Source organism: Cervus elaphus, chromosome 5, assembly GCF_910594005.1.
Source record: "Cervus elaphus chromosome 5, mCerEla1.1, whole genome shotgun sequence".
NCBI lineage: Eukaryota > Metazoa > Chordata > Mammalia > Artiodactyla > Cervidae > Cervus > Cervus elaphus.
In genome coordinates this window covers 97,732,462-97,756,460 of record NC_057819.1, presented here as the reverse complement: position 1 = coordinate 97,756,460, position 23,999 = coordinate 97,732,462, and the positions used below count along the sequence as shown (strand labels likewise).

At 56.2% G+C, this 23,999-nt stretch overlaps 1 protein-coding gene across 1 annotated transcript; it reads left to right on the top strand.

Moving 5' to 3' along the window:
• Positions 1-986: 986 nt before the first annotated feature.
• On the top strand, positions 987-22,889 carry SMTNL2 (smoothelin like 2). Its single transcript, XM_043903465.1, has 8 exons — positions 987-1,473; positions 9,460-9,550; positions 10,049-10,291; positions 10,977-11,052; positions 11,969-12,133; positions 13,174-13,291; positions 13,577-13,728; positions 21,932-22,889. Exons 1-8 carry the CDS (start codon positions 1,084-1,086, stop codon positions 22,056-22,058), a joined length of 1,362 nt encoding a protein of 453 aa, XP_043759400.1. The 5' UTR covers positions 987-1,083; the 3' UTR covers positions 22,059-22,889.
• Positions 22,890-23,999: the final 1,110 nt, after the last annotated feature.

The following is a 23,999-nucleotide window of genomic DNA, read 5'->3' as shown; positions in this document are numbered from 1 at the left end:
GGGTGAGGGTCGGGGGTCTGGAAATTATTGCTGAGGCTTTCAGGTCTCTCTGAGCAGAGTGTGTGTGTGTGTGTGTGTGTGTGTGTGTGTCTGGGGGGGGGGGGTGGGGATGTCTCCACTCCCAGGTCTCTCTGAGCAGAGTGTGTGTGTGTGTGTGTGTGTGTGTGTGTGTGTCTGGGGGAGGGGGGTGGGGATGTCTCCACTCCCAGGTCTCTCTGAGCAGAGTGTGTGTGTGTGTGTGTGTGTGTGTGTGTGTGTGTGTGTGTGTGTGTGTGTGTGTGTGTGTGTCTGGGGGAGGGGGGTGGGGATGTCTCCACTCCCAGGTCTCTCTGAGCAGAGTGTGTGTGTGTGTGTGTGTGTGTGTGTGTGTGTGTGTGTGTGTGTGTGTGTCTGGGGGAGGGGGGTGGGGATGTCTCCACTCCCAGGTCTCTCTGAGCAGAGTGTGTGTGTGTGTGTGTGTGTGTGTGTGTGTCTGGGGGAGGGGGGTGGGGATGTCTCCACTCCCAGGTCTCTCTGAGCAGAGTGTGTGTGTGTGTGTGTGTGTGTGTGTGTGTGTGTGTGTCTGGGGGAGGGGGGTGGGGATGTCTCCACTCCCAGTAGGACTTGGGCCTGTGCCTGACAGTGAAGGCCCGGAGGGAACGCATAACCCAAGACAGCGGTCTCCAAAGTCAAGTCCACTTGGGGGTCGAGGCCTTCTTCAGGTGGTCCGCAGCCTCTGCCCCCGGCCGTACGCTGCTATTCCAGGGTCAATGCGGGGCTCGGCCTCCGCACTCCCCGGCTCGGAGCTCTTCTCCGCCGGCGCCGCCGAGGACCTCCCTCACCTCGAGGCATCCCGCGGGTCAACGGGGCCGGGGCGGGGCGGGGGGCGGTCCCCGGAGCCGCTGACCACGCCCCTGAGGCCCGCCCTCGCGCGGCGCCCAGTCCCGGGGCTCACTGGGCCCGCCCCGCCTCCCGCCCGCCCCTCCCACCGCCCCTCCGGAGAGAACCCAGCCCGCGGTGGCCAGTTGCGGTTTGGAGCTGCGGAGCTTGACTTCTCTCCGTGTCAGGCCTGATCTCCCTGACAAACAAGCGCCCGGCCCGGCCATGGACCCGGCCCCCGACGCCGAGGAGGCGCGCGCAGTGCGCGAGGCGCTGGGCCGCTACGAGGCGGCGCTGGAGGGCGCGGTGCGGGCGCTGCACGAGGACATGCAGGGGCTGCAGCGCGGTGTGGAGCAGCGCGTGGCCGAGGCGCTGCGCCTGGCGGGGCCGCTGGCGCGCACCGTGGCCGATCTGCAGCGCGACAACCAGCGGCTCCAAACGCAGCTCGAACGCTTGACGCGCCAGGTGGAGTCGCTGGGCTTGACTACCGGGCTGGCGCCCGCTCCCGGCACACCCAGCCCTCCGCCCGCGCCCGGCGTCCGGGACCGCGCGCCCCGTCTGGGCACCGCACGGTTCGCCAGCCACGCCACCTTCTCGCTGTCCGGCCGCAGCCAGGTGAGCCTCGGGGAGCGCGGGCGCCTGTTGGCGTGAGCCGGGGAGAGGGGCTCCACGACCCCTGCCGCCCCTAGGTCCCCAGTGCGTGCGCCTGCCGCTGCGACCCGGTCGTGGGGATCCGTCTACCGTCGGGGGAAGCACCGGCTTAGGCTGCCCACCGCACCTGTCTCGGACCCCCTCCCTTCTTTGCAGCCAGGTCCCATTTTCCCCGAGCTCTGTCCCGCTGTCTCCACTGTCCTTTGGCACTCAGGCACTGTAACACCAACCCCGGCCTGGCCGACGTGTTGGAATGGTCAGCAACACCCCCCCACACACCCCCTACTTCCCCACCTCCGTTGACTTGCCCCTGTGATGCCACTTCACTGAGGCCTGACGGCTCGGGTTATTGATTAATCCAGGTGGAGAACTCCAGCGCCCGGTGAGTGTTGGGGGCAGGATGCAGTCTGTTCGGGCGCTGCTGGGCACAGCCTTTGGGAACTCACCGAGGGTGGGGAATCCTTACCCTTACCGTGATGGGAGAGACGGGGTGGGGGGGAGAGGCCAGGGGGACCAGTCCTGAGCAGTCTAGATTTCTGGGGTCAGTGACTGGCCAGCGACCCACACTATGTGGGGGCAGGGCGGAGGCCAGTGTGGACCAGTCACTGCCCTGAGCACCGGGCCTCCTGGAGTGGCTGGTTAAAATGTTCTCTGGTGTGCACAGGGGCCCTTGGGTGGGATTTTCCACCCTTCCCCAGCATGTGCTCCAGGGTTGGGTTTCCAGGGTCTGGGTAGTTGCACCTGCTGTCCCTCTCAATTCAGTCCATCACTCATTCAGATCTCTTGTGTAGGCTGGGCTGCACCTCAAGGGGCCAGGAAGGGGGGGGGGGCGGGCATCAGATTAACCTTTGCCCCTAGAGGTCCCAGCCAGGGTGGGAGATGGCCCCATGGAGCAGTCCCAACTGCTGGCAGCCAGAGCACGTGTTCTCATCCCAGGATTGTCTCATCCTAGCGGGTGTCCCAGGCTGGCTTTGTATTGGAGGCCTGGGATCTGCTGCTGCAGGGGGTGGTGTGTGAGGCTGTACCGGCCACCTCAGAGAGGCTCAAAGGACTCAGTGGCCAGAGGGGAGCCTGGTGGGGTATGAGAGTAGAGGGGTGAATTGAGAAGGCCCCCAGATGATGGGCCAGGAAGTTGGGTTTTGTCTTGGGGGGTGGGGTGAGACGTTCTTAAACATGCTGGTAACAGAACCCCGGAGTGTCCCAATGTCAAGGAACATGTGCGTGCGTGCGTGCGTGCTAAGTCACTTTAGTCGTGTCCAACTCTTTGCAACCCTAGGGAACATAGCCTGCCAGGCTCCTCTGTCCATGGGATTCTCCTGGCAAGAATACTGGAGTGGGTTGCCATGACCTCCTCCAGGGGATCTTCCTGACCCAGGGATGAAACCTGTGTCTCCTAAGTCTCCTGCATTGGCGGGCAGGCTCTTTACCATTAGCGCCACTTGGGAAGTCTGTCTGGAAATACAGATACACTTAATTCTGTCCTTTGAGCATGACCACTACTTGGACAGGGTATAAAATCACCACTGTGAGATCACACGCACCTAATAAACTGTGTCATCAACTGTTTCTGAGCTTTTATTTTAACACACATTTGCTACTTGTCTACTCACAGAAGCAGCTGTCCAAGTTTCAGAAAAATCCTCTTCAGAGTCATGTATGCATATGTACATGAATTCACACACATATGTGAGAAGTCTCTCTAGTCATCTGTTTTAAGTGGGAATTGGTCTTCAGTCAATGTGGGGCTTCCCTGGTGGCTCAGATGGTAAAGAATCTACCTGCAATGCAGAGGAGACCCGGGTTCAATCCCTGGGTCAGGAAGATTCCCCTGGAGAATGGAATGGTAACCCACTCCAATATTCTTGCCTGGAGAATCCTATAAACAAAGGAACCTGGCGGGCTACAATGGGGTGGCAAAGATTCTGACACAACTGAGCAACTAACACTCACTTTCACGTGGGGTGAGCTACTCCCCTTGGCTGTTGGGTGGTGGTGAGGGGCACTGGCCAGGGAAGGAATAGCAAGCTCCCTCATGGATGGATGGGGGTTGGAGGGCGGCTGCCAGCAGGGTAACTTAAATGCGATGGTCCAAGGAGAGGATGGCCAAAGGTGGGTGGAGGGAGCACTGGGACTGCCTTGCAGTGATGTCTTGGAGGGGCAATCATCAGGGTGAGACCGTCTTTGGATGTGAGCAGGGAGGCAGGGAGTGCAGCCCTGCTGGGGGACTCCGGGGTCACAGATCTGTGGAGAGGCCAGTTCCCTTTGGGTTGTCCTGAGGGTGAGGGACATCCTGGCGAAGCTGATGCAGAGCAGGTGGAGTCACAGATCTGGTCAAGACCAGAGGTGAGGAAGACAACAGGGCAGGGCTGGTGGGTGAGACCCTAGAATGGGTGAGGTCTTCAGGGGAGCAGAGGGAGAAGGTGAGGCTGGAGCCCTCCACGAAGGTCAAGGAGCTGCCAGGGAGCGCAGAGGTCCCGGAAAGCCCATTCTTAGACTTGGAGAGAAGGGGGACTTCTGGAAGAGGAGTTGGGGGTCATCAGGGATGCCGCAGCCTCTTGGAGCCTCTTGGGTGGTTAGAATGAAGACACAGTCGGGGAGCAGGTTCTTGTCTTTAGAAAAGCCTGGAGTGGGTGGGGCATTGGGCAGAGTTCAGCACCACGGGTGGAGGATGGTTGAGGTCTCCTGGTGGGTCAGAGGCTCCTTGGGTCCCGGGCAGCTTCCCCCTGCCCCAAGGCACTGGCCTCCACTTCTCTTGCGGCCCACCTCTCAGGAGCACCAACCCAGACTCCAAGCCAGTTTCTCGCAGGGAGGAGCGCTATGTGGAGCCACCCACACGTTGTCACTCTCCAGCTCTGACCAGCAGCTTGTGATCAGGAGCTTGGTCATGAACAGGGTACCAGGGCTCTAGGACGAGACTGGATACAGTCATAGCTGGGTGCCAGGACTGTCTGGCCTCTCAAACTTGTGTGTGTGTGTGTGTGTGTGTGTGTGTTGGTGGATGGGGGAGTCTAGGTGTGAGGGTCTTATCCACACATGAAAGCCAGTGGTGGCAGTGGTCAAGCAGTGTGGAGGCTGGGCTATCCACCGCCCCTCTGTGATAAGCAATGAGATTTAGAGACCCTTGGCTGAGACCCTTTCACTTCCTGCTCTTTCAAAGTAGGTACCGTCAGGGTTGGAGGAGGGTTGAATTCAGCATGTACATATGCTCTGAACTCAATGCAGAGTTGATTTAGTAATCAACTTCTGAGTGCACAAACCTTGACCCTGCTAGATAGTGAGCAGCCAGGGAGGCTCAGGGAGGAGGGAGAGGGTAGGGCAGTAGAGTGGGAGTAATCGGGGAGGACTCCCTGTAGGAGGCCTGAGACCCTGCAGCAAACAGGAGCTGCTTAGGGCTCATTTGCTGTGAGGCCGTGGGGACATCTCTCAGCTGGACCCCAGGTCCCTTGTATCTCAGGAGGACTGGCCCAGCCCTGTTTGGGCCCTGAGCCGAGCTGGCTGAGTAGTTATGATAGTGATGTCCACCCAGTGGGTTCATAAGAGTGTCCACAGAGCCACAGTTGTGATCTGGCCAGTGGAGGGGGCGGGTGGGGGGCAGGCTGGGGGCAGCCTGAAGCCAGGCCAGGCCCGGCCCAGGAGGCTGCGCCAGAGTTGGTCCCTGGAAATGTCCTCAGCTGAGCCGGAGCCACCGGGTCCCTATGTCAGAAGGCAGTGGAGGCCCTCCGGAGTGGCTGCCAGGAGCAGCGTCGAGGTCGGACGTGAAAGAAACCAGACTTGCCTTATCTGCCTTCCTTTCCCAGACACACTGTGTGATAAGAGAGTTAAATGCTTTGGGGAGAAGTTTGAATTGAGTCTTTAAAACCAGTGGTGTGAGTGAGTGAGGAGAAGGAGGAGGAGGCTGGGGCGGCCGTGTTAGGGGCTCAGGATGGGGGTTGTGCTGGGCGTGCTGACGTGCGCCCCTGTCCACACGCATGAGCCCACGTGGGGTCAGGCAGCCCCAAGGATGCCTGAACTATTATTCCTGCCCTCTCAACAGTGTTTAAAAACTTCCCCAGGAAGAGTGTCTCTGACTTACCTCCCCTCCCCCCACCCCTACCTCTCTGCCTTCTGCCTCTCTCCCTAACATTCCCGGGCCTGGACTCCCTGACCGGGAGCCTCCCCCTTCTTCAGACAAAGCCCAGGTCTTGGGGGTGTGACAGCCAGCTCCCTAGGACCCGTTTGGTCCCCAGGACTCTCCGGTGACTTGACTTCTACCCTGGCCCCAGCATGCAGGGGGCCCCGTCCCCAGTCCCTTCTCTGTGGCTGAAACAGGCTGCCCCCACCAAAGGAAAACCACTGCGGGGGTATGCTTGGGGCCCATGGGTGGGCTTGGGGACTCAGATCCTGCTGGGGCAGTTACCCCACCCTCCTCTTCATCTGTGAGATGGCTGGGGCCTGGCTGTGCAAATTTGTCTTGAGTGGTCCTTCCTGCTCCTGGAAAGCATGAGCGCTTTGTGGACAGAGCCCGGGGTTGGGGTAGGACACCCCCAACCTTGACTCTGCTGCTGCCTTTAGTCATGGGGTGAGGTTAGAGGTGAGCCCAACCCCCAAGCTTCTGTGACGATGAGTTGGAGGGTGGCCTCTGAGGAGCCCCTTGACTGAGGTGTGGGCTGAGCCCTTTCCTTGGACGAGCAGTGGTTCCCGTCTCAGGCATGGGGGAGTGAGGGGCAGCAAGAGCCTGGGAGTCTGGCCTCACAGCATGAGTCAGTCCAGCCCTTTTCCTCTTTCTTTGCCGGAGACCCCTTGATGGGGATTCAGACCCTGCCTCCTGTCTGATGGTGGTGTCTGTTCCCCTGGGCCATGATGGGGAGCACGGGGCCTGCACCTTGCAGGAACAGGTGTCTGTGGGGCCCCACAGAGAGATCCACATTCCTGAGAAAATGGTTTCAACATCAGCTGGGCCCTCCAGGCCCCTGCCTAGACCTGCAGAACCTGTAGGACCAGGGTAGGGGGTGTGGGGGGGGAACAGGCAGCCCCCAGAGCTGAGCACCCTGGTGACAGGTGGGGCTGGAGTTCAGGATGGACTGGATGTTTCTCCTCCGTCTGCTGAGTTGACTTCAGGTTAGGCTCTAGGGGTGTCCCCCCGACCCTGAAGTGCCAGGAGATACCCCCTCTTCTCCACTGTTTCTACGAGTGGTTGGGGACCCTCTCTCTCCATCCTTCTGAATCAGAAGTTGGGGGGTCACCTCCTCTCCAGACCCAGGCTCGAGTCCTATGCTCTCCCACTTCCCCAGGGTCCCCACCCCACAGAGGGTCCCATCACCCTGCTAGAGTCTTTCTCTTAGCCTCTAAACATCGTCCCCCTCTTCCACCTGGGTGAGCCCTTCAAACCCCTTCTCCTGCCCCCAACCCCCCATGGTTGCAGTTCCTGTGTCTCCATCTCAACCCGAGGCTGTCTCCTGCCTTCACCTCCACCTCTGATTCAGCTCCTAAACTGTCACCCAGCACCTCTTTGGGGGCTAACCCCAATGGACTTTTTTAGATCTTGCCTTGATCTTCTTTTCCTTGACCCGGGGCCACCTTGGGAGCTGCTGACCACCAGCCTTCTCGTTATACCTGCCTTTCTGAGTGTTCTTTTGGTTTTCTTCCTCCTCCCTCTGGCTGCTGCTCCTTATTCTCTTCTGCAGATGCCTCTTCTACCCCCAAACATGGTGCCCATCCCAGGCCTCTTCAGCCCTGAGCCAGCTCTTCTTCTGCTGGGCTCTGGACGTGAGACACCTGCTTCTCTATTGTTTATCCATCCTCCCTCTGAAACTTCAGACTCAAATATCCAGCTACTTCGTGACCTCAACTCCCTGATGCCTCAGGGGCTCCTTACACTCATGGCCCAAATTGAAATCCTTATTTTCCCACCAGTCCCCTCTTCTCGCTCCTTAGTCACATCCCCCAGGCCCAAAGCCCAGGCTTGGAAGACGTGTGACTCCCCCCTGCCTCCATATCCACTTACTCTCCCGAAACTGCTGAGTCCTTTTTGTCCTCCACTCTTTCACTGCCCCATCTCTGCTTCCCAGATCCCCACCTGAGACTAGGGAGGTGACTGGCCATCTGGTCACCCGTTTTCATGCCACTGTCTCATTGGTTTCTGAAGGATGTTTCTAACACGGAGCTGACAGCCTTCAGTTCCTTCTTGTCTGAGGAGTCAGGTCCAAGCTCTCCAGGATGGCACCTTGAGCCGCTTAGTGCTTCCCCACCCACCAGATCAGAACACTTTGTGCCTTGACATCTATGTGCTTTGGCAGGTGTCAGTCGCTCTGCTGGGAATGGCTTCCACTCCTGGTCCACCTGGCTTACCCTAGACAGGCTCAGCCACCCCTGCCTCCCTGACCCGCTGGGCTGGATGAAGTCTGTCCTAGGCACGCAACCTCATGCTAGATTGACGTCATCTGCTCACAGTCCTGGCTCCCACACCACACTGATCCCCTCATGGCAGGGTGAATACCTCTTGCACTGGTTACAGTCATAGCTGAGCCACTGGGGGCCAGGGATGGGCCATTGTCATCTGGGAACCTGGTAGACAAGGGGGCCAGTCTGGAGGTGTCTAAGAAGCGTTACGGCCAACATCTCAAGCCGCTCATCATGGGCTCTGAGTAGAGCCCCTGATCGGGATCTTTCTCTGTGTTCCTCCCTTGCCAGGCAGACCCCATCAGGCTCATAGATACTCTGAGCTCTCCAACCTCCCTCTATGTAAGAAGGGCAGTGCCAAGGTTGAAGAGAACATCTGTCCTGACCACGAATCTTAGCTGTTTCTCACTGGGTAACCTTGGACAGTGCATGTCCTTTTTCTGAGCCCTCGGGTCCCATCTGTAAAATGGGTGTGCTAGCACCGACCTGGGACAACAGAAGCAAAGTGGTATAAATGGCATGTGCAGGAAAAGGGCCTGATGGCCTGGCAGGCGCCAAAATGATGGAGGTTTGCATAGCCTACCCCCTCATCTCCAACAGGGAAACTGACCCAGAGGGGGCACAACCATCTGACCTGGGTCACCTGGCTCTTTGTCTTGGCTCTCTCTCTCCGCATGACACCCCCAATTCCTGCAGCCCAGAGGGGATGGAGGGGTTGATGGAACCAGTAAGGCCTCTGTATTCTGGACATCCAGGCAAATCTTGTGACACCGCAGCCAATGGAAAGGCCTCAGCCTGAGGACTTCAGGGCCGATTGTTGGCCCAGAAGGACCTTACTTAGGTCGCTGGGTTTGGGCTCCCGACACAGCCCCTGGGATGAACAGTAGCCAGGCTCTCCTGACCCCAGTCATCTGGTCCAGCCTGGGCAAAGGGGTTGAGTGCCTTGCATATTCCTTCAGACTCCCAGCCTCTTATTTTTTTTTTTAAAGATGTATTTATTTTTGGCTGTACTGGGTCTTGGTTGCTGCGCACGGGCTTCTCCTCGTGGCGAGCAGGGGCTACTGTCTAGTTGCAGTGTGTGGGCTTCTCATTGCAGTGGTTTCTCTTGTTGCAACAGGCTCTGGGGGCTTCAGCAGTTATGGCTTGTGGGCTCCAGAGCATGGGACTGAATAGTTGTGGTGTAATGGGTTTAGCTGCTCCACAGCACATGGAATCTCCCTGGACCAGGGATTGAACCCGTGTTCTGTATTGGCAGGTGGATTCCTTACCACTGAGCCACCAGGGAAGCCCTGAAACTCCCAGTCATGACCTTTGCTCTAGTATTTTGGTGGTCTGGGATGAGCCCAGTGGAGGCTTTTGCCTCCAGGATCCTGGGGGTTCAGTTGGTGAGGCTGAGTCCACATCAGCTTCTTATATGAACGGAGCCCATCACTGAACACCCTCCCCACCCCAGAACTGTCTCTCTCAAAATGTTTGTCCTGCCAGAATCAGGGAGGGTCTCTGGCAATGATTTTGGGGGAGGGGCAGCCGGCCCCAGCTGATTGGGTCTTGGCGGGGTTTGTCTCTCTACAGAGCGTGGATCACCATGACGAGGCCAGTGAGTTGGAGATGAGAAGGACCTCAAACTCATGCATCATTGAGAACGGGCACCAGCCTGGGGCAGGTAGGGGCTGACGGCAGAGGAGGGTGAGCTGGGTAGCTTCAGGGTCAGGGCCTCAGCTGTGCCTCTGTGCCAGGCCAGCTCTTGCCTAGAATAGAGAACGTGGGCCTGAACCCCAGTGGGTGGAGAGGCTGACAGGAGAGCAGCCTCATTCAGTGTGAAGTAGAGCTTTGTAAACACGGGAAAAAATGAGAGATCTTGGAAGGTGGTGAGCTTCCTTGTTTCTGGAGGAAAGCAAGCAGGGGCTGAGGAATCATCCAACTGCTGAACAGGGTAGAAAGAGAGGCAACTATGTATTGAACTGTCTGTTCAATAAACAGGCAGTTTATTGAAAGATGAAGCAGCTGCCAACTCTGGTCGGAGCAGCAGGGAGTGATCAGGGAGGCCTTCCTGGAGGAGGTGGGAAGAGGGTTCCCAGAGACTGGAGTCCTCCTGGGAGGGTCTGAAGCCCCTGTGGAGGCCACAGCTGACACCTCCACCCCTGCTGGTCATGTGTTCCAGATCCAGGTGACAGACCCCCCGAGACCACTCAAACCATCCCAGCACCAGAGCCCCCCAAGCCTCGCCCTGTGAGCCTCTCCTTGCGACTGCCTCACCAGCCAGTCACGGCCATCACGCGAGTCTCCGAGAGGTTCTCTGGGGAGACCTCAGCCACAGTTCTGTCGCCAACGTCTGCTGCCATCCTGGGGGGCCTCAGCTCGAGCCCCAGCGAGGCTACCACCGCCTGGACTCCCAGTCCCAGTGGTAGGAGCAGGAGGGCGTGCTCAGCCTCTGAGTGGGAGGGAGGGCAGGGGCTGGGGCGGCGGTGGGCAGGGGTGTTGGGAAGAGACTCAGAAAACCTGGGCCAAGCCCCAGCCTCCCGGACCTGTCACTGTGACCCGTTTCCCTAACTCTTCCGCTCCATCATATGGGGCCCCTCCTTCCCAACTCCTCCACTAGAGATGCTGTGAAGTAGCATCAACCCTATAGGATACCATGGCTTTTCCTACAGGTCAAGGCTGTGGCTGGAAGAGGGCTTCTCACCCCGCACACTTTGGCGTATTCCCCGGGGCCTGTCTGGGGCCTGGGGTCAGGCCTCAGTGGCAAGTCCTGGGGTTGGGCTGTGTAGGTTTCCAGAATGAAGACTCGGGAACAAAGTGTTTATGGGCATGCAGCCCAAGAGGCCCTGGGCTCTGTACTCTCAAAAGCAGGAGGGGACGCTGTAAAAGGCCTCTTTTATGTCACTGCTCTATGTCCCCAGCATCCTTTCTCCTCAACTGCTGGCCGAGCCAGGTCCAGCTTAGTCCAGGGATCCCGCCCATGCCCTGGAGTGACGCTGGGTAAAGGGCACAGGGCCAGGTCAGCGGAAGGGAGGCAGGCAGTGGTGCCCCCCACGCCCTACACCCTGAGGCCAGGGTTTGTTATTTATCTCTCTTGCCTTGTCCCTCAGAGAAGAATTCTTCCCTCCCACGGTCTCTGTCCAGCTCTGGCTTCGGGGCAATGACGGCCAGCAGGGCCAATGACAGGTGAGTCTGAGTCAGGGCCCCAGTCCCGGGTGGGGAGGGGTCGTCCCTCCCCAGGAAGCCTCTGGGCTTTGCCTTGGACCGAGGCTGCCTGGGCCCCTGCAGGGAGCTCTGTGGGCTGACCTCGAGGGAAATGAGGCAGTGAGGCTAGGAGGTAGAGGGTGTTATGGCCGCAGACTGGTTTCACTTAGGACCCTTGAAAGCAAGTCTGCGCACAGATTGAAGGGGTGTCTCAGTCCACCCAGGGAGATGGTGTGTGGGACCGTCTGCTTTCCTCTTTGTCCATCCTTGCTGGGCCCCTCCCCGCCAGCCGGGTGCTTCCTGTCCCTGGCCAAGGAGGTCCCTGAAGGGACCCCCAGGCTGGGGCAGGTCTGCCGCCTCCTGGCCTTCAGTGGTCCCCAGGCTCCCCCAGGCCCACTGGATTGTGATCAGAGCTGGGGGCGGGGCTGGCTTGACCTCCCCTGCCCCCCACCTCCTTTTAATAATAAAAGGAGAATTGTGACTTTCTGGCAAACTGTTCTGGGGGAAACAAAGGGGAGCTTTTTTAGTGGTGGCATGCAAGGGGCCTGGCCCTGGGGGGTGGGTGGTTCTGGGTTCACGTCCCGCAAGGAGGATGCCCCCCCCACCCCAGACACTGACACCTGCCAAGGGGTGATTACTCCCAGAGACGGGGGGAGGGGGGGGGGCCCCCCCACCCCCCCCACCCCGGCCTGACTCGGAGAACAGCTCAGCTCAGCAAACCTGCAGAACCGGTTGGGGACTAGAGCCAGTGATGTTTCCTCTCTCCCTGGAGCCCAGCTGCTGCCTCATTTCACACTCACTAGGGCAGGGGACCCGGGGTGGGGGACCAGGGGGCCTCCTGTGAGCTTGCAACGGGCGGGTCTGTGTTCCTGACTCAGTGGTTCTCTCCCTGACTCAGCCCTCCGCTGGTGACGCCACCCCAGTCACCACCATCCCCGCAACCGCCAGCCACGACTCAGGCCCGTCGCCGGGAGCTGGTGAGGTCACAGACGCTGCCCCGCACCTCAGGGGCGCAGGCCCGGAAGGCGTTGTTTGAGAAATGGGAGCAGGATACAGCCAGCAAGTACGGATGCTCTCCAGATCAGTCAGGGCCCCCAGAGGAGGCCAGGACTCAGACCAGGGTCAGGCAGGCGCAGCACAGCAAAGCTGGCCCTTTCTGTTCCCCAGTATGTGACCTCTTGGGCAAAACACAAGGTCAGGGCTGACTATGGGGTGGGGTGGGCTGAGGGGTAGACAGCCCCAGTGGTGGGAGGAGAGGAGGGGGCAGGCGGGCCAGGCAAGGCCTGGTGAGAGCCCATCCCCTCTCCCTGCATTCCAGAGGGGCCCCTGGCCACCCTCACACCCACATGCCTCACCCAACTGGAGAAGTTGGTTTCAGGGCGTGACAGGGGAGACCAGAGGGCAGTCCCTGGGGTTCCCAGTAGGAGCTGGGAGGTGACACAGCGAGACCCAAGGGCCCACCAGCCCCTTCTCACACCCTAACCCCACCCCCTTAGAAATCGAGTCCAACTTTGCACATATATCCAGGCTTCCTTCCTCTGGTGATGTTAACGCCTACTGCTTGTAGGGTAGGCCCAGGCCTATGTGATGATAACCCCACCCCGAGTCCCAGCTGCCTCTAGTGAGGGGGACAGACCCGGGAAGTGTCCCGCTGACCCTGGCAACCTGATCTTGGCCATCAAGGAGTGTCCATAGGACCCAAGGGAGAAAACCATCCCTCTGAGCTAGGAAAGAGCCGTCAGGGAGGGCAGCCCAAGAGGGAGGCTCAGAGGAGGGTGGGATGAAGGGCAGTAGAGAGGGTGTCCCAGGCAGAGGGGAGGAGCACTGGCCGGGTGGGCTCAGGCCCTCTGCCCCCGGATCACCAGTTTGGCGAGTAAAGAGGCAGCCCAGAGGCTAGAAGCGGGGCTGGTCCGTCAGACCCCGTCAAGGCAGGCTGTGCTCTGGGATGCGCGGCTCCTGCCTGGACATGGGTGTGGGGTCGGGAGGTTGCGTGGTACCTGAGTGAGCAGGTGGGGCATGGTCTCCAAGGAGATGGCAGCTGAGGGTCAGCCCCCCACCCCTGCCCCTCAGCCAACACCCAGCAGGCCTGCCCTCTGTCCGCAGGGGAAAGGGCGAGACCCGGGCGAAGCTGAAGCGCTCGCAGAGCTTTGGCGTGGCCAGCGCCAGCAGCATCAAGCAGATCCTGCTCGAGTGGTGCCGCAGCAAAACGCTCGGCTACCAGGTGAGCCCGGCCAGGCCACTGGGACCCCGGCCAGAGGCTGGAGCGGGCATCGCCCCTGCTGTCATTCCAGGAACCCCAGGCTGGGGTGGAGGGCTAGGAGCTGGAGAAACCGTGCCCTCCCCATGGGTCCCCAGCGGGCAGTCCAGCAAGCACGGGCACTTGTTACTGAGCTGTGTGGATGCTGGCCTGGGGGGTGGCTGGGAGGACCACGGGGTCGAGTCAGGTGAGGGAGCTGAGGCTGGTGCCGTACCCAGCCCGCCTCATCCCCCTGCCTTGGCCTCGCAGCACGTGGACCTGCAGAACTTCTCCTCCAGCTGGAGTGACGGGATGGCCTTCTGCGCCCTAGTGCATTCCTTCTTCCCTGACGCCTTCGACTACAACGCGCTGAGCCCCACACAGCGGCGGCAGAACTTCGAGCTGGCCTTCACCATGGCCGAGTGAGTCTGGGGGGTCGGGAGGCGTGGTTGCTTGGGCCAGCCCCAGCTGCCAAACAGCAGGAAATTGAGTAATATCTGCCTGGGGGACATTTCAGACTTCTCTAGTGGGTCCATTTTGCTCCCCTAAATGTCATCAAAAGCGTTGATTATAAAATTGCCTACCTTCTTAAGATGCACTCATAGAGAGAGGAAGGGCTTCCCTGGTGACTGAGACGGTAAAGAATCTGCCTGCAGAGGAGACCTGGGCTTGATCCCTGGGTCGGGAGGATCCCCTGGAGAAGGGAATGGCAACCCACTTCAGTATTCTTGCCTGGAGAATTCCATGGACAGAGGAGCATGGTGGGCTACAGTCCATGGGGTTGCAAAAGAGCTGGACACGACTGAGTGACTTTCACATAGGGAGAGGAGGGGGTGAGGGGTGATTGGGGTCAGGAGGTGCTGGGGAGCTTGGGATTTGGTTATAGGCTGAGGGCTACCCCAGGGCATCAGGAGAGTGGCAAAGAGGGGTGTATAAGTCAGGGCTCCAGTGGGGGGTCGGGGGGTGTGAATTCAAATTGAGTAGGCAGGAGAGTTTAGCAAAAGGATTCCTTGTAAATGAGTGGGCTGGGGTGAGGGAAGGAGCCAGGTTTCCTGCGATACCCTCAGGCTGGGGAGAGCAGCTCTTCCCAGAGGGCTGGCTGATAGAGCCTTGCTTTGGGGCAGTGGGTGGGTGCGACCAGCTCACAGTGACCGGGCAGGAGGGGTTAGGGAATAAATACCCTGCCTTCCCCCTCCTCCTGCCCTCACACCAGGGCCTCCTGTGCATTGAACACAGAGGCAGAGGGCGGGGGAGCTGTTAGCTGTTGCTGCAGTCCATCGAGTCCTCCACCCCCATCCAGGGCAGGCACTGGGCGGGGTGGGGGGGTAGAGATGAGGGTATTGAGGGCTGCCTGAGGCTGGGCATTAAGGGGAGGAGGGTTGGAGGGCAGGAAGGCCTCCCTGGAGCCCGGGTTTCCTGGAGGGAACATTTATCCTTCTCTCCTACCCACCCACCCTCCTTTGTGCCTGGTGGGGTGAGCCTCTGCCATCCGGGTGTGCCTGGCCCCTTCCGTGTCTTGTCTGCAGCCCTGGTGCCCATGTCCAGGAGGTGCCCTCCCCACTGCCTTGCCTGCCCCCCTCAGTCTGTTCCAGCCCCCACGCCCTGGCCCCGAGCCTGGCTGGGGAAGGAGTTGGAGCTCACAGGTTACATCCCGGTACCAAGGGTCTCGCCCTGGGGGACAGATCGGAGAACCTGAGTCTGATCTCTCGGCCCGCTGGTATTGCCCCGTTGTGTTATCCCAGATGACGTGTGTGTCCCCTCGGCCCCCTTTGGGGTCACAAGAACCCCTTGTATACTTTGAAAGTCATTCCTTTCTTGGCTGCTTGGGATTAGCTGTCATCCTAATTGCAGAAACAGCTCTGAACGGAGTGTGTTACACAACCGAGCCCAGACGATGCTGAAGGAAAGCCAAGTGTAACAGCTCCATGTTGGGAAGGGGGCGTCTCCCCAGGAGGAGATCCAGCTGTTTGCAAGCCTAGGAAGGGTGGCTGTCAAAACAGCACATGGTCAGAGGGTGCAGGGCCTGGAGCTCTGATGTGGGCACCCCAAGACACACCTGCAGTGGGTGAGGCTACCCTTGGCTGACCCATCAAGTCCAGTGGGCCAGGCCATGCCAGCTCATGCCCTGGCTGCCTTGGTCACCCTCAGCCCTGGACCAGGCTTGGCTGTGGCAGGAAAGAGGGGGGGCCCTGGGATGGTGTCCCTGCACCCCAGCTCAAAGGGAACATAGCTTCCCTTGGCAGCTGGAGCCAGAAAGATTCGTGGCTCAGTGCGAGGTTTGAGCTCACAGTGCCTGCAGACTCCAACCAGATGTTTCTTCTATTCCCAAATCAACGGGGGGACTGGGGGGAGCCTGCTCCAGGATTTGCCTCTCTCCTAACCAGAGCAAACAACAAGGTAAAAATTGGCCTTGCCTCCCTGTGGCCTGAGCCTGCTCCCGGCTGGCTGGGGAGTGGAGGATGTTCTGTGGGCCCCTGAGATGAGCTCTTGCTTTTCTGCTGACTCGAGAGGTATGGGAGGGGCGCCTCCAGCAGGCCTGAGTGGAGGAAGGTGCCTCCACCCATGAGTCATCTGAGAGGTACCTCCCAGGTACCTGGGGGAGCAGGCTGGGGGGTGGGCCTGCCCGCCCACCCGAGGCCTCCTGGGAGGACGGCAGCTTGGCTCACCTAGTTTCCTGGACAATCAGCTGGTTAGAAAAGCTGGAAAAGGGGACTTCCCTGGTGGTCCAGAGGTTAAGAATCCGCCTGCCAGTGTAGGGGACAGAGGTTCAATCCCTGGTCCGGGAAGATTCCACATTCTGCGGAGCAACTAAGCCCGTGGACCACAACTACTGAGCCTGCAGTCTCGAGCCCACCAGCCACAATTACTAAAGCCCACGGGGGCTGCAGCTACTGAAGTTCAGGCACCTAGAGCCTGTGCCCCGCAGCGAGAGAAGCCACACAGTGGGATGCCCGTGCACCACAGCTAGAGGGTCGCCCCACTCGCCGCAGCTACAGAAAGCCCACACAACCATGAAGACCCAGCACAGCCATAAATAAATCTTTAAGCTGGGAAAAAATAAACTAAAAAATTAATAATGATACAAAAGAAAAAAGCTGAAAAGAAAACACAGGGAGACCTCCAGTAGAGTACTGACTATCAACATCTTAACAGACACTGGGGTTAGACCGCAGTACCCAAGCAGACACGTGGGGCTATGAGAAGCCATCAGAGATCACGGGGGCAGCAGGACGGACCTGAGACAGGCAGTCTGCGGCGGGCCCTGTGCGGTGACCGGAGGAGGGAAAGCGGCAGGGGCAGGGCTCCCTGACATCAAGAAGGAGATGTTTCCAGACCCTCCAGTGAGCAAGGGGTCTTAAAAGCACACACCTCTAGAACCTGGGGAGTGAGAGGGGTTTGTGTGCCCCTCTCCCAGTAATTTGCCTCCCCGGAGATTCCCGGGGCTTAATCTGTGTGAGTGATGCAGTGCTGATGGCTCAGTGAGTTCCCTCATTGGACAGGTGCTCAGGGCTTGGAAAGTGGGAGGACCGGCCCGTAGCATGGGTATGACCCTCCGCGCTTTTCTCCCCATATCTCCAGGCGTTGTGCAGGCCCGGCCCGGGGCCTATGCCTGAGGCTCCCCCTTGCCCTGCGGAGAATGTGTCCTGCTCTCAGGTTACGGCCCAGCTGAGGAGCTTCCAGGCTATTTGTAGTGCCCATGTGTCTGAAAAACCAGATAGGGGCTGTAGTCAAGCCCTGGCATCCCAGGCTGCATTTAGAAAAGGCTTAAACAAATAAAAATAGCCCCTCACACACCTCCTCCATTTCCCTGACAGCCCTGTAGGTACTGAAGATCACAATAGAAAGTAATAGGAGAAAACCCTCTGACCCTTTCTTAACCCCAAATAAGGTGGGGCTGAGTAAATCCGTCTAAAATTGGTAGTAGGCAGAGGGTAACTCTGGTTCTTGCTGTGCAGTGACATTTGAAATGATCTGTAGTTTCTCCTTGGGACTATTATTCCATGCTGCTCCAACTGTTTAAAACAAGCTTGTATTATTTTCACAAAAGCAGTTATGTTTTCACTTAAAAGGCAATCAGGGCCCCTAATATTTTGAGACTGTAATGTTTTTATAAAAGTCAGTGTGCATCATTGTTTTCCTTTACTCATATCCCGTCCCAAGGAGCTATGTCCACAGCTAGAATAGGAATCTTGTCGTTACTGTCGCGGCTGGTGGGGTGGGGACAAGATGGATGTGGCTCAGTCCCCTGGTTCTTTGCTGGGGAAGCCAGCATTTGCCCATGGCTTTCTGTCTGGGGGGTAGAGGGTGATGCCAGGTTCTCAGGCCTTAGGGCCCATCCTGAGGGCCACCTTGGGCAGGGGCAGGGATGTCCTTACTGGGAGGCCCAACACAGCCTCTAGAATGAAGCACAGGTTGGACAAAACTCAGAACATGCCAACGATTCTGGGTGCTCTTCCATGAAGAGGGCTAGAGAAAAACCAGAACCACCAGCTCAGGGCAGAGGTCCCGGGTACCCACTGTGGACACAGTGAAGGAAGCAGACATGTTTAGTTGTCGGGAAAGATGTGAATATTAAGATTCTCTCCTGGGACTTTCCTGGTGATCCAGTGGCTAAGAGTTCGTCTTCCAATGTGGGGACATGGTTTTGATCCCTATTTGGGGAACTGGAATCCCATGTGCCGCAGGGCAAGTAAGCGTAGCGCTGCAACTGAAGAAAGTCCACAAGCTGCAGTGAAGACCCAGAGCAACCAAAAAAAAGAAAAAAGATTTTCTTCCAACATGCAACGGGCTCTCTTGTGGGTAGAAAAGTTAGACCGAGAATAACCTTGTGGGGACAATAGGTAGAAAGGATCAAGAGGCAAAATAGCATAAGAAATGCAGGAGGAACTTCCTCATGGTCAGAGCCATCTGCAGGGCGATTGGAACCATCCTTGAAGGAAGTTAGGGCCCCTTCCCTGGACCTGGAGGTGAGCATAGCCGAAGCAGGGCCTCCACCAGGGAGCTGGTGTTTGGAGGATGGGATTTCAGTTCTTTTCCAAGGTTGAGGTTTAGGGTTTGAATGGTGCCCACATTTCCTGGAGGGACTGAATACTGAGGTCACTGCTGGCAGAGGTGATACCTGGGCACACTTGGCATCCTCTGACTGCAGCCCTGGGAGGCAACGGGAGAGAGAGAATCTCTCCTTGTGCTGTAGGTTAGGAAAAGGTATCAGATGCTACCCGATAGCTCAGGGAGGTGGACTCAGGTTGAAGGCCTCCCCAGAACTCAGATTTTCAACAGAGCACCTTTGCATGCACACTCTTGTCAGAGTGCCAACCCTGTTGACATTGAGCCCCGCCCTGGTGGGTCCTAGAGAGCAAGGGTGCCCACTCATCAGTCCAGAAGCACTTGCCACCCCATGAACCCATCAGATTTCTTTACTAGTTGCTCACTCCAAACCCAGGGGGAGGCAGCGGTGGGATCCAGAACAGGTGTCTCTGTTTCACCCTGACGTTTTGTTTCTGATCTGAGGCCTGGTGTCAGGCCAGCACCACAGAATGGCCTGTTACATAGTTTGTCTTTGGAGCAAGCAAGCCAGGGAGCCAGCAGGGACTGGTAGAAAGCGCTCGGGGTACTGGGCGTGAACAAGCCCGCCTGGAAGGGGAGCGGCGGTGGGAAGCTGATTTCTACCCCGCCCCCAGGAATTGGCACAGAAGGGTGGCGCAATGGGCAGAGCCAAGAGCTGAGCCCAGCTCTGTAGTGTTCCAGCTCAGGCCACTTTCGCCTGATGACTGGCTCTAATGTTCAGAGAGAACCATGGTGATACGAACAGCATCAGTGATCACTACTCACAGTCACTGAGCTCTCCATGCCAGACACTACTCCAACTGGTTTGCATGATTCACTCATTCATCCCTCCCCTGTGAAGTAGCTGTTATTCCACATGGGGAAACTGAGGCCCCAAGAAGTTGTGTCCTGCTCAAATCACGTAGCTAGGAAGGGTGCAGCTGGAGCGTGAATGCTGACACTCATATCAGTTCAGTTCAGTCACTCCATCGTGTCCGACTCTTTGCGACACCATGGACTTCAGCACGCCAGGCTTCCCTGTCCTTCGCCAACTCCCAGAGCTTGCACAAACTCTTTCCCATTGAGTCGGTGATGCCATCCAACCATCTCATGCTCTGTCATCCTCTTCTCCTCCCACCTTCAATCTTTCCCAGCATCAGGGTCTTTTCTAATGAGTCAGTTCTTCGAATCAGGTGGCCAAAGTATTGGAGTTTCAGCTTCAGCATCAGTCCTTCCAATGAATATTCAGGACTGATTTCCTGTAGGATTTACTGGTTGGATCTCCTTGCTGTCCAAGGGACTCTCAACCGTCTTCTCCAACTCCACAGTTCAAAAGCATCAATTCTTCTGTGCTCAGCTTTCTTTATAGTCCAACTCTCACATCCATACATGACTACTGGAAAAACCATAGCTTTGACTAGACAGACTGTTGGCAAAGTAATGTCTCTGCTTTTTAATATGCTGTCTCGATTGGTCATAGCTTTTCTTCCAAGGAACAAGCGTCTTTTAGTTTCATGGCTGCAGTCACCATCTGTAGTGATTTTGGAGCCCCAAAAAATAAAGTCTGTCACTGTTTCCACTGTTTCCCCATCTATTTGTCATGAAGTGATGGGACCGGATGCCATGATCTTAGATTTCTGAATGTTGAGTTTTAACTCAACTTTTTGACTCTCCTCTTTCACTTTCATCAAGAGGCTCTTTAGTTCAACGCTTTCTGCCATAAGGGTGGTGTCATCTGCATATCTGAGGTTATTGATAGTTCTCCCAGCAATCTTGATTCCAGCTTGTGCTTCATGCAGCCCCTCGTATATGGGGGCAAAAAGACCAGGGACCCTGGAACAAGAGGGTGCACAGTTGCTGAAGGAAGGACACTGATGACCAGACCAAGCGCAGTTGCTTTTGGGCCTTCTGGGTCTGGCCACGTCTGGTGCAGGGTGCGGGGGGGTGGGGGTGCTGTGCTGGGCATCACAGAGGACCCCTGCCGTTACTCCTGGGTGGATGCTCATCTTCCCATCCCCACGAGACCCTGAAGCCTGTACCTTCGGTCCCCACTCTCAGCTGGGAACAATGGAGGGAACAGCTTCTTTTCCAGCCCAGTGAAAGGCCCCAGTTTCCACATTCATCTACACCAATGAGCCAGATGTTAAACTAGTATTTCCCAGAGCATGAGGCCTAGGATAGAGTTGAGGGAGGCTCACAAAATGATTTTAAGCAATTTTTAAACCTTTGAGTTGTGACCCTTGTGTTGTATGTGTGCTCAGTCATGTCTAACTCTTTGTGACCCCCTGGACTGTAGCCCACCAGGCTCCTCTGTCCATGGGATTTTCCAGGCAAGAATACTGCAGTGGGTTGCCATTTCCTCCTCCAGGGGATCTTCCAGACTCAGGGATCAAACCCATGTCTCCTGCATTGGCATGTGGATTCTTTACCACTGAGCCACCTGGAAAGCCTCTTAATAGCTCATGACCAGCATTAAAAAAAATTGAAAAAAGAAGTGGGGAGTGAAATAAAGATGAAATCTAGAGAAAATATGAATAGTAGAAAGGGTCAATAATTTTGTGAAACTTTATTTCCCCATGTAGGTATGTGTATGCTGAATCATGAAAGATCTCTAACTATGGGTATGGTTTTTAAAAAAAAGGTTAAAGACCGTTTTAGGAGGGATATGAGTGGATTTATTTTTTTACCTCAGTCATTTTACATTTATTTTCATAGTCTGTGCTAATTCTCCATACACTGCTGATACACATTGAATTTTTTTAGTGAAATTTAATTTCAGAGCTAGATGTTTATCAATAAAACTAACCATTTTGATTCATATAAATTTGACTAAAACTATAAAAATTGAAATTTTTTTTCAGCAGAACTTAATATTTAGTGAAACCTGAAAGGGAAATTGAATTTCACTGAAAATTTAAAGTAAGTCTAGTTTGGTTTCCCCGGTGGCTCAGATGGTAAAGAATCTGCCTGCAATGCAGGAGATCCCAGTTCAATCCCTGGGTTGGAAAGATTCCCTGGAGAATGGAATAGCAACCCACTCCAATATTCTTGCCAGGAGAATTCCATGGAGAGAGGAGCCTGGTGGGCTACAGTACATGGGGTCGAAAAGAGACACAACTGAGTGACTTTCACTCACTCACTAGTTAACTAAAGGAGCGTCTCTGGTATCTCAGTGGTAAAGAATCCACCTGCCAATGCAGGAGATGTGGGTTCAATCCCTGGTTCGGGAAGATGCCCTGGAGAAGGAAGTAGCAACCCACTCCTGTATTCTTACCTGGAGAATACCATGGACTCAGGAGCCTGGTGGGCTGCGGTCCATGGGGTCGCAGAGTTGGACATGACTGAGAGACTCAAGAAGAACAGTCAAGTCAAAACACGAGTTGGACTGGTGCCTCCTCCTTGTGGGGGTCCAGGAAACACTGCATTAGAGAGAGTAACTCCACAAACTCTTGTGAGGTGATGTGAATTCCCTACTGGGGGGCACTCAGGAGCTTCCAGCTCTGGACTGAGCTCTCTTCCCCGGCAGTGATGCTGGCTGGTGGCTGGGACCGACGTTCTGATGGGGCTTCTGTGTTTCAGGAACCTGGCCAACTGTGAGCGCCTCATTGAGGTGGAGGACATGATGGTGATGGGCCGCAAGCCGGACCCCATGTGCGTCTTCACCTACGTCCAGTCTCTGTACAACCACCTGCGTCGCTTTGAGTGAAGGCCCTTGGGGCTGGAGAGCCAGCCCCCAGAGGAGACGGTGAGGCCGCCAGTGTCCCCAAGTCAGGAGGCCCCCTTGAGCAGAGCTGCACTCTGGTATGAGAGCGCTGTCTGTGCCGAGTGACGGCGCTCCCCACCTGCCCGGCTGCATTACTGATGGAAAGTACCACTGAACTGCACTCCGACTCATTACAGCCAAGGGCTCCAAGGAAAAGGAAGTATTACTGGAGAGAGAGAGAGAAATTGGTGCTAAGTAATTCTCTTCCTTAAAAAAAAAAAAGCTTGTCTCTAGATTCCGGAAGCCTGAATCACAATGTTCCTTCTGCTGAACTGGATCCATTGGCTTTACAGAGTTGCATTGATTACAAAGTGTTGTTTGTTTTTTTTTTTTTTTATCAGAATAGCCAGAGTTTTCTACTTCCCCCCACTATTGTAGGTTCCTTTCCTCCCTCGCTCGGGGCCCCTGCCAGGAAACAGAGAGACGTATAATCAGCAGCTTGACAAGGGAGACTGAAGTCTTGGGAAGAAACGGTTAATCACTCCCGGGTCCTGGGCAGCAGATGACCTGCTCGTCACCTCGGCTCTCTGGAGAGAGGGGAAGGCTCTCTCCTGGTCCTGTCCTTCCCAGGAGGGCCCCACAAGTGTTTGGCTAAGAATAGGCTCTTGGGAAGTTAACACTTTTAGGGAAGGACAGGCCCTTGGTGCTGTGAGGTGGTTTTTATTCACAGCTTCTTTTTTTTTTTTTTTTAGGGGATTTGCTGCAGATATTTATAAAAAGTAACTCCATCTGTACCATTGACTGTTTGTACATAAAATGATGTGTCTCACCTCACTTGGGATTTGTTATTTCATCTGGGAATAAGAGCTTTCACATACATGCCAAAAGAAAATCTACTTAAATCCGCTCCCCCCACCCGCCGCCACCCCCCGCTTAATTGTTTCTGTACCAAAATCACCACCCAGAAAGTTGAAAATCATATTTGCTTTTTTTGCATTTGCCTGTTGGTCACCCATCTCCACATCATCGAAGGAGCATGGACAGAAAGTACCCCCCGTTACAGTTCTGTGTCCTGGAAGTTGACTGACAGATCTGTGAACAGCGGCGGGGTGGTCCCACACATGGGGGAGTCCATTGAAGGGCACTGGTTTATTTTCACAGCTGTTTGATTGTGGGAAAAAAAAAACTGTTAGGTTTTTAGTAAGACATCTTTAGATTCTATAAAGCCACAGCCATTAGCTTATTCTTACTCAAGAAGCATTTTCTAACTGGGTTGGATTTTAGCCATGAACTTGGAGAATTTCCCTGTAAGGAGCTAGTATGTGTCTTCAGCTTATGCAGTGGGTTCTAACCATCAGTATCTGAATGCCTTCTCAGAGTCACCTGTGGTCCCCTGTGTTGGGGGTCAGAGCTCTTTGGGGGTGTTGCGAGGAACATGGTAGAGCTTGCCAGCGGGGTGATAAATAGTCTTAGCAGATTTGTTTGTTCAGAGCTGCCCCACTCAATCACTCAGTCGTGTCCGACTCTTTGCAACCCCATGGACTGTAGCCCACCAGGCTCCTCTGTCCATAGACTTTTCCGGGTAAGAATACTGGAGTGGGTAGCCATTGCTTTCTCCAGAGGATCTTCCCGACCCAGGGATCAAACCGGGGTCTCCTGCATCGCAGGCAGATTCTTTACCATCTGAGGCGCCAGGGAAGCCCCTGTTTGTTCAGGCTGAAGTCTTATTCCATCCTCTGAGTTCCCCCCCAGTGGGAACCAGCCCCTGTCCAGCTCCAGAAGGTGAGCCCTATTATTAGCAAAGACACTGTGCCTGGTCTTTTTTCATACCGAAGCTTAGGGTTTCAAACCTAAGGCCAATCTGGGATCACAGGGGCTCTATAAAAAGCATGCCTATACCGTACTGAGTCCTTGCACATGTTAAATGGAACTCTCCTGATTTGC

Coding starts and splice junctions, on each gene's coding strand:
- SMTNL2 (XM_043903465.1), top strand. CDS start 1,084: ATGGACCCGGCCCCCGACGCCGAGGAGGCGCGCGCAGTGCGCGAGGCG. Junction 11,053..11,968: donor GCCAGCAGGGCCAATGACAG/GTGAGTCTGAGT, acceptor TCCCTGACTCAG/CCCTCCGCTGGTGACGCCAC. Junction 12,134..13,173: donor GAGCAGGATACAGCCAGCAA/GTACGGATGCTC, acceptor CTCTGTCCGCAG/GGGAAAGGGCGAGACCCGGG.